At 36.7% G+C, this 12322-nt stretch overlaps 1 protein-coding gene across 1 annotated transcript in view; it reads right to left on the reverse strand.

Moving 5' to 3' along the window:
- Positions 1-7888, reverse strand: part of NPBWR1 (neuropeptides B and W receptor 1) — a 23507-nt gene extending 15619 nt beyond the window's left edge. Inside the window, exon 1 of the mRNA XM_077765014.1 lies at positions 7739-7888. Within this exon, the coding sequence (XP_077621140.1) occupies positions 7739-7888 (150 nt within the window). The remainder of the gene's footprint in view (positions 1-7738) is intronic.
- Between the last annotated feature and the right edge of the window lie 4434 nt (positions 7889-12322).

Below are 12322 nucleotides of genomic sequence, written 5' to 3' on the forward strand. Positions count from 1 at the left end.
GCAGTATATAACAGTTGTTTTTCTATGTTACTATATATTTTTCATTGTATAATTTTTAATATTTGTATCATATTCCATTTGAAAGAATCCACAATTTAGTTAAACTCCTTGTTTGTTTCTTTAATACCTTGCCAGAGATTTTACAAGTGATGGAAGGTACTTCGACCAGTGTGGGAGAGAACCAGAAAAGAAGAAAGGCATTTTAATTTCTCACTGAAGGGAATGTATTTATTTGAGGTACCAAGGGGAAAAATTAGGTTACAGTTTACTCAGAATCTTGCAAAACCATGGGTGTGAAAACAAAGAGTTAAAGCTTAATCATAGAGCTTCTTCCAAAGTATCTACCCAATTCATGGGGACTAAATTAAGCCTTCCTGAAAACTTCCTAGACTACAAGACATATGACCCTTCCTGTCCACACACAAACTTAAAGAGACAACCCTTGAAGTTCAAAGTCTAGATCAATAAGCATCTGGAGAATAAAAGATAAAGCCAATGACCAATATTATCTAACCACAGTATAATGTGAATTTTCCATTTTGACTACAATGGTATATGCAAAGCTCTTTGTTAATAAACAATTTTTGCTGTTAAAAATGAACAACTGGGGCGCCTGGGTGGCTTAGTCGGTTGAGCGTCCGACTTTCGCTTGGGTCATGATCTCGCGGTTGGTGGGTTCGAGCCCCGCGTCGGGCTCTGTGCTGACTGCCAGCTCAGAGCCTGGAGCCTATTTCAGAGTCTGTGTCTCCCTCTCTCTCTGACCCTCCCCTGCTCACGCTGTCTCTCTCTCTCTCGCCTAGAAATAAAAATATTTTAAAACAATAATGCACAACTGGCTTCCACGTTAAATGGCCCTTTTCATTACCATTTGTCATGCAGTCCTATCGTCTTTAGTTTGGCTATATCTCATCCCTCCCCCATTCCCCTTCATTTCCATATCTCTATGGTTCAATAGCCCCACATTTAATATACTCCACTTCATGACTTTCCTGATTTAATAATAATACTTATTTTAAAATGTAAAGAAACATATCTTCTGACGCTTATGCATTTGATTTTCAGAGCTGATGCAAAAAAGAAATGTGATCAAACTGCTTTTGGCATGCATGTTTCCATAGCAATTTGACACCGTTGACTCCTACTCCCTTCTTGAAACATTTTCTCCTCCTGCATTGTGTACCGCAGGGCTATCTTCGTTCTCCTCATGCCTTAGGGCTGCTTGTCTTCGCCTGTATTTCCTGGCTCCTACTTTCCTGAGCCTCAGTGTCAGATTCCCTCACATGCTAGTTGCCATTCTTCCCCATCTACGCTCACTCCTTATGTGACATTACCCAGTCCTGTGGTTTCCAATGTCACCTTTCTCTTAGATCTCCCGTGTCTCCCTCTTAGGTTTGAGACTCTCCAGTCAGCTTCTTCAACAGCCTTACTTGGATGTCCAAAAGGCCCTTCAAACTCAAGACTCAAGTCTTGGCTTGATTCTCTCTATCCCCAAATTTGCTTCTAGCACATCTGGATACATCTTAGTGAATAAGAGGACTACTTGCCCAATTTCTCAGACCAAAACCCAAGGACTGTCCAATGGCACTCTTTACTTCCCAGCACATATACATATGATAAGCCAGTTCTAATGATTCTGCTCTCAAAGCATAATGCAAATCCAACCATTTTTCATTTTTCAGCCAAGCCATCATCAGTTTACACCTTCATTACTACAATAGCTCTGTAATTGATCTCCTCACCTTGACCTTTGTCTTTCTAAAGCAGGGTTTCTCAACAACAGCACTTCTGACTTTTTAGGCCAGATAATTCCTTGTTGCAGCAAGCTGTCTTGAAATTTGTAGGATGTTTATCAGTATCTCTGGACTCTATTCATTAGATGCCAGTAGCACATCTGTCCCCCTCCTCAGCCCTGCATCTGTGACAACCAAAAATGTCTCAGACAAGGTCCTGGTCTAGCCTAATATATCTCTTGGGACAAAAATCACACACACACACACACACACACACACACACACACCACCACCACCACCAGCACCACCACCACGACCAGCACCACCACCAGCACCACCACCAAGGATCTTGAGTCTGCATCTTACAGCATTAGTATGATCCTTTAAAACTATAAATCACATAAAATCGTCCCCTTGTTCAAAGGCTTCTGCAGTCTTCCTTTTATACTGGGACTAAAATGTAAATCCCTCTTCATGACCAATAAGACCTTCTATGGTCTGGCCTCTGTCCCTCCACAACTTTTTCCACCAGCTTCACCTGCTCCACCTCACTACACTGTGGGTCTTCTTGCTCTTCCTCAGACACCCAAGCTTAGTCCCTCTCTTGGTACTTGGGCTTGGTGTTTTCTCTCCCTAATATACTTTTCACAAATTCTTCCAGTGAATAGGTGCCTCATTTTATTCAAGTTTCAGTCCAATATCCCCTCCCAAAAGAGGCCTTCTCTGAACATTCTATCTATATCAACACTTCACTACATCTCTCTCTCTCTCTCCCCTTAACCTACGCTTTCATTCTACCTGACATTACACTATATTCTGTTTATTTTGTGTTTATTGTCTGTCAACATATTAGAATGTAAGCCCCTGGAGGGCAGGGACTGGTCTTGTACCCTAGGCAGAAGAATGCTTGGGATAGGTTGACAATTAATATTTTTTGGATAAATAAATTTTTTAAAATGTGTGATTTTTTTTTAGGATTTCTTGGTACCATGTTACTCAACACATTTATAACATAGAAGAAAATAAATATTGGGGCACCTGGGTGGCTCAGTCACTTGAGCATCCAACTTCAGCTCTGACCATAATCTCACAGTCTGAGTTCGAGTCCCTCATCGGGCTCTGGGCTGACAGCTTGGAGCCTGGAGCCTGATTCAGATTCTGTGTCTCCTTCTCTCTCTGCTCCTCCTCTGCTCATGCTCTGTCTCTGTCTTTCAAAAATAAATAAAAGTTAAAAAATTTTTAAAAAGAAAAGAAATATGTACAAATAATTATCAACTATTCATTTTTCTGGTATAATTTTAAACTTCAAGTATTCAAAAAACTCAGCCATATGTTTTATGAATAAGGATGAAGGGCAGTGAATTCTAATTGTCTAATTATAGACAGCTTTTAATTTTTTATATTATGATCTTTTTGTCTATAATATTTCAACTAGAATAATTTCATTTATCTCCGTCAGCTTTTTATAAATATGTAGTTGTATGTAATGATATTTTTACAAGGGTGAAAGCATTAAGATATAGCAACTAACAAAAGCCTATCTATATCCAACTTTAAGGATGCTTTCCAAAAGACCCTTAGAATTCTCCTGGGAATTATATGAAATTCCATGTCTTCAGAGTAAAGACAATAAAGAGTAAATTTCTATGTCTATCACTGAGAATATCAATAAAAAAATCCATATCAAATTTTAACTTGGTGGGTCCACCCCAAATAGTCAAAGTAAGGAATATTCTTAGTAAAAATATTTTTAGAAACTTTATTTTCTGATTTTGTTATGCCGTTTAAAGTATACATATATTTTTATATTGGTCAAGAGCCTGACACAGCCAACTAAATTTTAATAAATAAACTTCATCATTAAAATCAAATTATTTCAGGGCGCCTGGGTGGCTCAATTGGTTAAGAGTCCAACTCTTCATTTCGGCTCAGGTCATAATCTCACAGTCATGAGATCAAACCCCACATTGAGGCTCCATGCTGAGAATGGAGCCTGCTTAAGATTCTTTCCCTCTCACTCCTCCTACTCCTCTCCCCTGTTTATGCTCTCTGTCTTTAAAATAAAGAAAAAAAATGAAAGCAAATTATCTTCTTAGGGTACACTGGTTGTATTTTTGTTTAGCATTATACTCAAGAAACACACAAATATAACTAAAAGCTACAATCTGTAACCTCTGCACTGACAGTAGTCTGTAAAATAGCACTTGTCCACTTTTAACATGGAGCCCTAGGAAACAGGACTTCTTTCCAGGAGGAAAAGTAAGGTATTTTCAATGAATCATGCCATTATACACATTGCACATTGTCTTGAAGTAGAAATGGCTGTTTCTATTGGAAGCAGATAGATGAATCATATACCTTCTTGACTGCTGAGAATGTGAAAGAGCAGATAGCAAATTTTAAAGGAATAACTAAGTTAGAATCACTTAGACTAGTTAGAAGTAAAGGTAGAGAAATATGAAATTTTATTACATAGCATTAAGCTTCAAGAGCCATAGTGTCGTTAGCAAAATCATCAGAAAACACTTTGACTAAATAGTGAAGAATATGCATATAGTCTTTCCCCACACTCTTACATTTTATTTCTAAGCTATCATAGCTTTTTTAATAGAAAACAGAATTCCTCATAAATTCAACATTATAATAAAATGTGTTCATATTTTCATAAAATGGTGCTTGTGATTGCATTTGCAGCATATGTTATTTGCTATCCAGATTTTATCACTTCCTCTGTAATATAACATTAAAAGGACTCAGTACTCATGGCTCCAGGTCTTCTTTGTATTGGTGATGCACTCAGGTCTGCTCCTCAACCCAGAGCTCTCCTGCCAAGTCTATGCATCTAGGTCCAGGTGCCTACTGTCCATCTCCTCTTGCATAGCCACAGGCAGCTTCAACTCAGCTTAACTGATGGTCCCTTCCCCATCCCTCAGACCTGACCGTCAAATTCTCTGTGATGACACCACCATGCATATCCAGTCACACTAGCCGGAAACTTCCCCTCTCACCCAAATCTCTAATCAGAACTCCTGCTGATCCTAAATACCTCTTGAATCTAATCCCCTTTAATTTCCTACTAACCTACCCCAGGTTCAAGCTATAGCTTCTTGGATTCCTTATTTCTACTTCACCAGCCCTCTGGCCCCAATCACTGTTTTATATGTTGCTTGGGTAGCAGCTGTCAAACCCAAATATGATTATACTGCTCCTTGGTTAAGATTTTTCAAACGAATTGATTACTGTGAATGAGAATTCAAACACTTTAATACATCAGCCATACTTAACTCCTTACAGGTCAAGGGATCCCTCTTCTGTGTCCCCATGACATGTAAACATCTTCTTCACAGCTTTCTTCATTCTCAATTCCGATGTTTGGCTAGTCTTCCACATTTCTGACTAGACTGGGTGCTGATTGAAAGAGTGTAAACACTTTCTTCTGTATTTTCAATGCCAAGCATATGATAAGTGTTCAATAAACGTTTAATGAATGAATCAATAAACTCAAATTACTATACTAAAGGATGCCGCTGAGTTAATTATGAACCTTCTCAGATAATGCTTATTGTTTAAAGTATTTCAATAAAGATATTTCAACCCAAGGAAAGTCTTCGATTTTCAGTTACTGAGCCAGCTAGTGAAGGAATGTTTGTAAGAAAGGATGCTTCTGATGGCTCTCAAATCAAGCCACTATGTGCCTTCTTTATTGTGTACACTTGGAAGCGGTCATGGCTGTGCATCATAATTAATGGTTTTTCCATCATTAGTCTTGGCCAGCCTAGTAATTTGTGATGTTGCTCGTACAATTGACCATTTTTACAGCTTCATGCCTTGCGGGCAATTTATGTATAGTTCAAATTTCTACAACTTAAAGGTCACAGCACTTTAATAAGGGACTAAAGGCTATTATCATTCATCTGCCTTCTTTGATGGCCCTCTTGAGAAACACAGAGGTAATACTGATAATTCATGGGGTTTTTATTTAGGTACTTAGAATATAACACTGGAATACACAACTGGAAAGATAGAAAATGGCATAATAATCCTCGTATATATGTAGTAATTTACTTCTCAGAATTTATCATCTCTAAGCAATGTGACTTTTTTTCCCCTCCCTCTTTGCTGGGCTAACCTATTCAAAGAGTTATGGTACTGTGCTTCCTCAGATAACCTTGAGCTTTTAAAATATTGCACAGTTTCTGAAGAATCAAAGATGGTGCCAGGCACACAAGGCCTTGGCTTGCCCTGAAGAGCTCTGAGACCTCTTCTATTCCACAGCACTAGAAATACACAGGAGTACTCTGAAAAACCAAAGAAAGTTCAACGGTATTATTAAGAAAAACATTATGTGAGTGGAGGACTCCCAGTATCTTCCATCCACACTGTAGATGTCCTCAGGAAACTAAATCAAAGTTTCCTGTAAAAATTTTTTTCCCCAAAGCTTGATCTGTTTCAAGACTAGCTCATGTCAGGGAAATGGTCAAGAAGTCTCACATTTTTTCTAGAGAAACCAAGATGGATACTTTTATCTCACTCCGTGTTTTAGACAAAAGGAAAATGGCCAAATCTGGAGGTAGACCAGCAGAAAAATCACTTGTGAGAATGATAATGTACATTTATTGAGTGCTTGCAAATGGCTCTGTTTTTTTTGGGGTGTTTTGTTTTGTTTTAAGGTTATTTATTTTGTGAGAGAATGCGGAGGCACAGAAAGGGAGGAAGAGACAAAACCCCAAGCTGACAGCATGGAGCCTGATCTCATGAGCTGCGAGATCATAACCTGAGCCAAAATGAAGAGTCTACACTTAACTGACTGAGCTACCCAGGCACTCTGCAAAGGCATTGTCTTAAGTGGTTTAGCCATCCCAATTTTTCTAATTCTCAGGTTTGTGCTATTATTACCATCCCCATCCTCCAGATGAGGAAACTGAGGTATGGAGAATGTGAGTCACTTGTTGATGGTCACAACATGGTACATAGATCAGAGAGAGTTCAGAACACGACCCTGTGGTGCCCGGGCCCTTGCTCCTAATCACTCTTCCAGACTGCATTTCCCTTTAAGTTTTTGGCATAAAAGACCAGGAAACAAACTGTGATGTCCAGAGATCCTTATAAATAAGTAACACAAAGGAAAATGTTTGGAATTAAGAAAAATTGATTATGTAATAAAGCATAGAAATTAGAGGTACTCAAACTGGCCAGTTTGCCTATAATTTTTCCAGACTGTAAACACTTCTGTTTACCAACTAAGACATTCCTTAAAATTTCAGTTCTTGATAGTGCTTTGTTAGTTCTTGGTAATATGTCAGTAACAGAGTAACCATGTTGAATCCAGCTTGCTTCCTGTTAATATGTGATGAACCAAGGATAACACAGAAAACCTAGAGCATTCTATTTTTTTTTCTTTCCCCACTAAGTTGTCTATATTCTTTTCACTTATCAGGTGTATGGCAGCTTATTTTTTAAAAATTTGTTAATTTTCAATTCTCTGATGAAATTTAATTTTCTACAGACTCTTTTCTTTTGTGTATACATTCACTTAAAATTTAGAATATGTACTTTTGTATCACAAATTATACATTTGTTTACTAAGTATTTACTGAGTGTCAGATATTCCGATATGGGTCAGTTGCAGTTACCCATGTTAGCACGATCGAAATAACTTTTTACATTTATATTTTACGATCTTCCTAACACTTCTAAATAATTAAATTTATTTGAAATGAAAACGAAGTTAAAGCATAAGCCCTGGTACATGAATTTTTAATAAGACCATAGTTCTAAGGAAATAGAATGTCTTCATTATAATTAGCCTATTCTTTTAACTTGAAACACTTTTAATCTAAGAAATGCAGCTTTCCAAACTTAAGGTTTGTTCAGGTCATACTTTAGACAGTCCCCATTCTAAGATTTCTGATACCTTAGAGTGTGTTCTAATACTAGATGAGAATACCACAGAGGAGATATTAAAAGAGTCGTTCGGTGGTTCTGTTTGGGCAAGGATAGTCACTGACCAGGAGATTGGGTCCTCCAAAGGATTTGGTTTTGTAGACTTCAACTGTGAGGAAGATGCCACTGCCACCATAGAAGACGGTGAAATTGATGGAAACAAAGCTACTTTGGACCAGACCATGCCTAAGGTTGAAGGTGGCTTTGGAGGTCATGGTAGAGGCTGAGGTGGCTTTGGAGGCTGAGGTCGTGGCAGAGGAGGCTGAGGTGGATTTTGTGGCAGAGACCAGGGAGGCTTTGGAGGTCAAGGAGGTGGAGAAGGAGGGGGAGACCACCAGCTACAAAGAAAGAAGTCGAAATTTGAATAGTTTCTTCCATCCCTCTTTCTCTTCCCTCTTCTGTTTGAAAGAAAAGGACTCTGGGGTTTTTACTCTGTTACCTGATCAATGACAGAGGACATTCCAAGGCAGTATACAGTCCTGCGGTCTGCTTGGAAATGGGTATAGATAACATTTCAAGGGAGATACCCTATTGGTTTTGACTGTATATTCATATAAACTTTTTAAAGAGATGCGTGATAGAGCTAATCTTTATCCTTTTCAAAATTTTTTGAATTTATATTGTTTGGTCCCTGTACAAAACTACTTTTTTCCTACAAATAGTTTTGCTTTTGGTTTTTTGCATTGAGGGGTATCAACGAAAGCAGAATGTTTTATCGTGATTTTTGTTGCAGCAACTTTGGGACAAATTATAAGTCCCAAACTCTGGAAAAAAAATCAAATCAAATTTGAGACGTTTTAATAAAGGGAGGATGAAAGGTATAAAAATAAGTAAGAAATTTTAAAAAAGTGTATCAGACAGCAGTGGGGGGGGGAGGGGATTTCCTCCTATTGGTCTGAAAAAAATGAAACAAGAGAGCAGTTCCTGGAATGTAGAGTGAGGATGGGGAACCTTGTGGTCAGGGCTATATGGCAGGAACATGCTTGGTAGGAAGATGCAGCAGGATTTCCTTGCTCCACAGGTAAGACCCACCAGAAAACAACCCCCTTCTTTTTCTGTCCTCTGACTTCCTGTTGAGTATCCCATTGGCCCAATTGAATGGGAAGCCAGAAAGCAAAGGAGGCTGTGAGTACAACCCTTAGTCTCCTGAGCCCAGATGCCCTGCAGCAGTAGGGGAGTAGGTGGGATGGGGGTCTGAGGAGCTGAACAGAAGATATTGCACAGTATTTCTGGCTTTCTTATGCCATGGGAATCTCAAGAGCTTTGTGAAATTTGGCCATCCAAAATTTAGCTGGGAAAATAAATATAATAATCTCTTGGATTTTCTCCCCTTTTTTCTCTTCTAACTTCCTTTTGCTCAGAAATTAAGATAATTCTATAAATTTTAGGTTGATATATTTGAAAAACAGATATCAAACATTTTGTTTGCTATACCTAAATAATTGTATGCATACTCTATTTTCGCCAAATTATGGGTGAAACTACCAAAATAGGTTAAAGTAACACGGGCAACATTTGAAATACAAGTTAGAAGAAAGTAAGATGTATGAGTAAAATGAGAAATATGCCTGTTGTTTCTAAGGTGTAATTTTCCCATGACATTTCCTAAAAACCATGTGCTGAATAAATGATAAGTAAACAAATGAACGTATCAGGCAGTATGACAGATAAAAGTGCAAGACCTAAGATGTTACTTCTCTAGCAAGAATAGGTCCTGATCTTTCTCCCACTGTTTCATCTCTAACTCCTTTGATTGCATATGTAATGTTACTTGTTTACATGCCTGGCTTTCTGACCAGACTGTAAATTCCTTGAGATCAAGTCGGATATCCTCTTATGAGCGCATAATAGGAATTCAGTTCATGTCTTTTAAATTAATCAAGAAAACAATAATTATAGCAATAATTGCCAACAATTTAGCAGACCTCATGTTGACAATTATCCATGCTATCTACACAGGAAATACTTGCCCTGTATACTAAGCTGGTATAAAGGAAGTCAGAGACTTCCTAAATAAAAGTGTAATATAGAGCTTCAAAGCAGAAATAATACAAAGACCTTGATTGTTAAGTACCAATGGCTGAAGAGATCCTTAATAAGGGTAGACTGACAGTATATTAAGATCACACCCACATTGTCATATATGATGCTATTTGTTACACTTACCGTTAGTAAACGTATATATTTAATGTATTTTCATGGCCATATATATCATTATAAATGTGAATAGTGTTTACCATAGGTTGTTTGACCCTTCTCAAATAATTCCCCTAAAAAGGCTGGATCCTTACCTCACACCATCTATCACACAATTCAAGATAGATTAGAAAAGCAATTATCAAACTCAAAATATCTTATTTTACAGGTCAAAAAATTCTCACCATGTATAAAGCAAAATCAATGAAAGAGACTGACATCTAGATCTATCCTGTCTTCCTAATATTTATTATTATTTCAAAGATACATAAAATTCTACACCCAGGCAGATAAAAGAGATGAAATCAATTTGACCACAATTATCAGTACTAAATTTGGGAAGAAAATGTATCACAGTCTAAAGAATACTGAGAAAAATATTTGTGATCCAGGAATTTTATACAATTAAGTTCATAATTAAGAAAATTTATACCCAGATGTCCAGATGGTGTCGCTCCCCATTATAACCTCAATAAATATCTTGCAAATTGTTTTTTTTTAAAGATAGATTGAAAAGTAAATACGAATGCCAATATCATAAAGAAACCAAAAGAAAATATAAGTGAATATTTTGATGGTAATGAGATTAGTGCACATCTTTGAAGGACCCAGATACGTTTGACTCCTGGAGGATCCGACCAACTGGACTTGTTAAGTAACCAGGTCATTATAATATTTCCCAGCTGGTACTGGGACTGAAAGTGAATTTTACAAGTATCAGAGAAAGGACCTCATGTTGACAATTATCTAAGCTATCTACACAGAAGTATCACTAATTGGGGCCATTTATCTTGTTACATAAGATATTCTTAGATATTTGGTTTTCTGTTTGGGGTTCTTAAAGGAAGGCCTTTCTTCCTTGAAGAGTGTAGGTGACATAGATGATAAAACCAAGTACAAAAGGAATTTAATTATTTGGTCCTTGACTAAATTATCACTGGCAACCTAACACAATTTATGCAATTCTTACATGAATTGCAAAGTTGTCTGGGTAATATATACAGAAAACTGCCAATATCCATGTTCAGTCAAAACCAGACTTTACTCATGAGAGTGAAGAAACATTCTAAACAAAAATAATCTGAGCCAGTCTTTCCATTTCTGTTAGGGGAAAAAATAACTAGAGTCTTTATTTTTAAATAACTAGAGTCTATAATTTTAAAATTAATGTCGTAAACTATCTTTGGTTTAGAAATGTCAATGTCGTAAACTAGCTTGGACTGAAAGAGGGTTCAGGCATGTTATGTCCCCTGTTCTCCATCTTTCTTCCAATTTCGACTCTACTTTTGAAAGCCACAATAATAATAAATTTATTAGTATTCTTGTAGTCAAAAAGCTGATAAACAAAAAGTTATTCTACAGTCTCACTAAGCAATTATATTTTTCTTCCCTAAATTACATAAGTTATAATATTGTGTATATTTATATTGATCAGGCATAAAATAATAGCCATCAGTAGGAAATTAGGGGTTACTACAATGAAATAAATGATGTTTATGCCATTTACAATGTTTAACTTTGTACCATTTGTTTTTCACTTTTACATTTTCAATTTTTTGAACCTAGAGTCCATGTTCACCTGGTCCTTCCTGAATAGTAAAGAAAGAATTTATGTTTATTCAATTGTATTTTATATTAAAGAAAAACAACTGCAAAATAATTAAGGAATTATGAACTGTCTCTGAATCATATTATTTCATGCTTAGGTAGGACCATAAAAAAGATTATCAACTAGACAAAGTATGCATATTCCCTGATTGTTGAGTGAGGACTCTAAAATCTATATTCTTTTGAGAATTTTAGGATATATTCAGTTCAGCATATTTACAGTACAATATGAATTTAAAAGGGGAGCTTAGTTCATAAATCATCATATTTACCTACAGGAATCTTTCCACACTTTAAAAAAAATCATTAACATTTTGAAAGGTTTGAAATGATTTGTCATGCAGTAAGATACTTTCTGCCCTTTTCCCATCACCTACACCTTTGGCACGAATTAACCAAGTCCATGTACACAGTCTCCTAATAAGCCTGAAATGAGGACAGGTCTGAAACTCTAGTGGTGAAAAGCTTCCAAGAAAAGGGTTACTTTGCCTATCACTTTGTGCATTGTACTAAGTACTCAATTGATATGAATTTAATTGTATGAAAACCCTTAGCAATTATGAGACAGCTATTACACTCAGTATTATGGTTCCCTTATTCTTGTATACTGATTAGAATACATATTAAGAACATGACAGAATAAAATCCAACTGTTCCCTGCCTGCATTCTACTATGAAAACTTCAATTAAGTAAAATTAACAAAATGTAACAGGTCCAAACCTCATAGAAATTTTCACCTGTTCCAAATGCCAAAATATTTGGGGAAAAAAAGACTATCATTTTCTACCTTCTTTATTTTCTCGTTAAATTACCATTTTGTCTTCTTACTTTAACTTTTAGTCAA

The sequence above is a fragment of the Crocuta crocuta genome, unplaced genomic scaffold (assembly GCF_008692635.1).
Source record: "Crocuta crocuta isolate KB4526 unplaced genomic scaffold, BGI_CrCroc_1.0 scaffold94, whole genome shotgun sequence".
In the NCBI taxonomy this organism is placed as follows: Eukaryota; Metazoa; Chordata; class Mammalia; order Carnivora; family Hyaenidae; genus Crocuta; species Crocuta crocuta.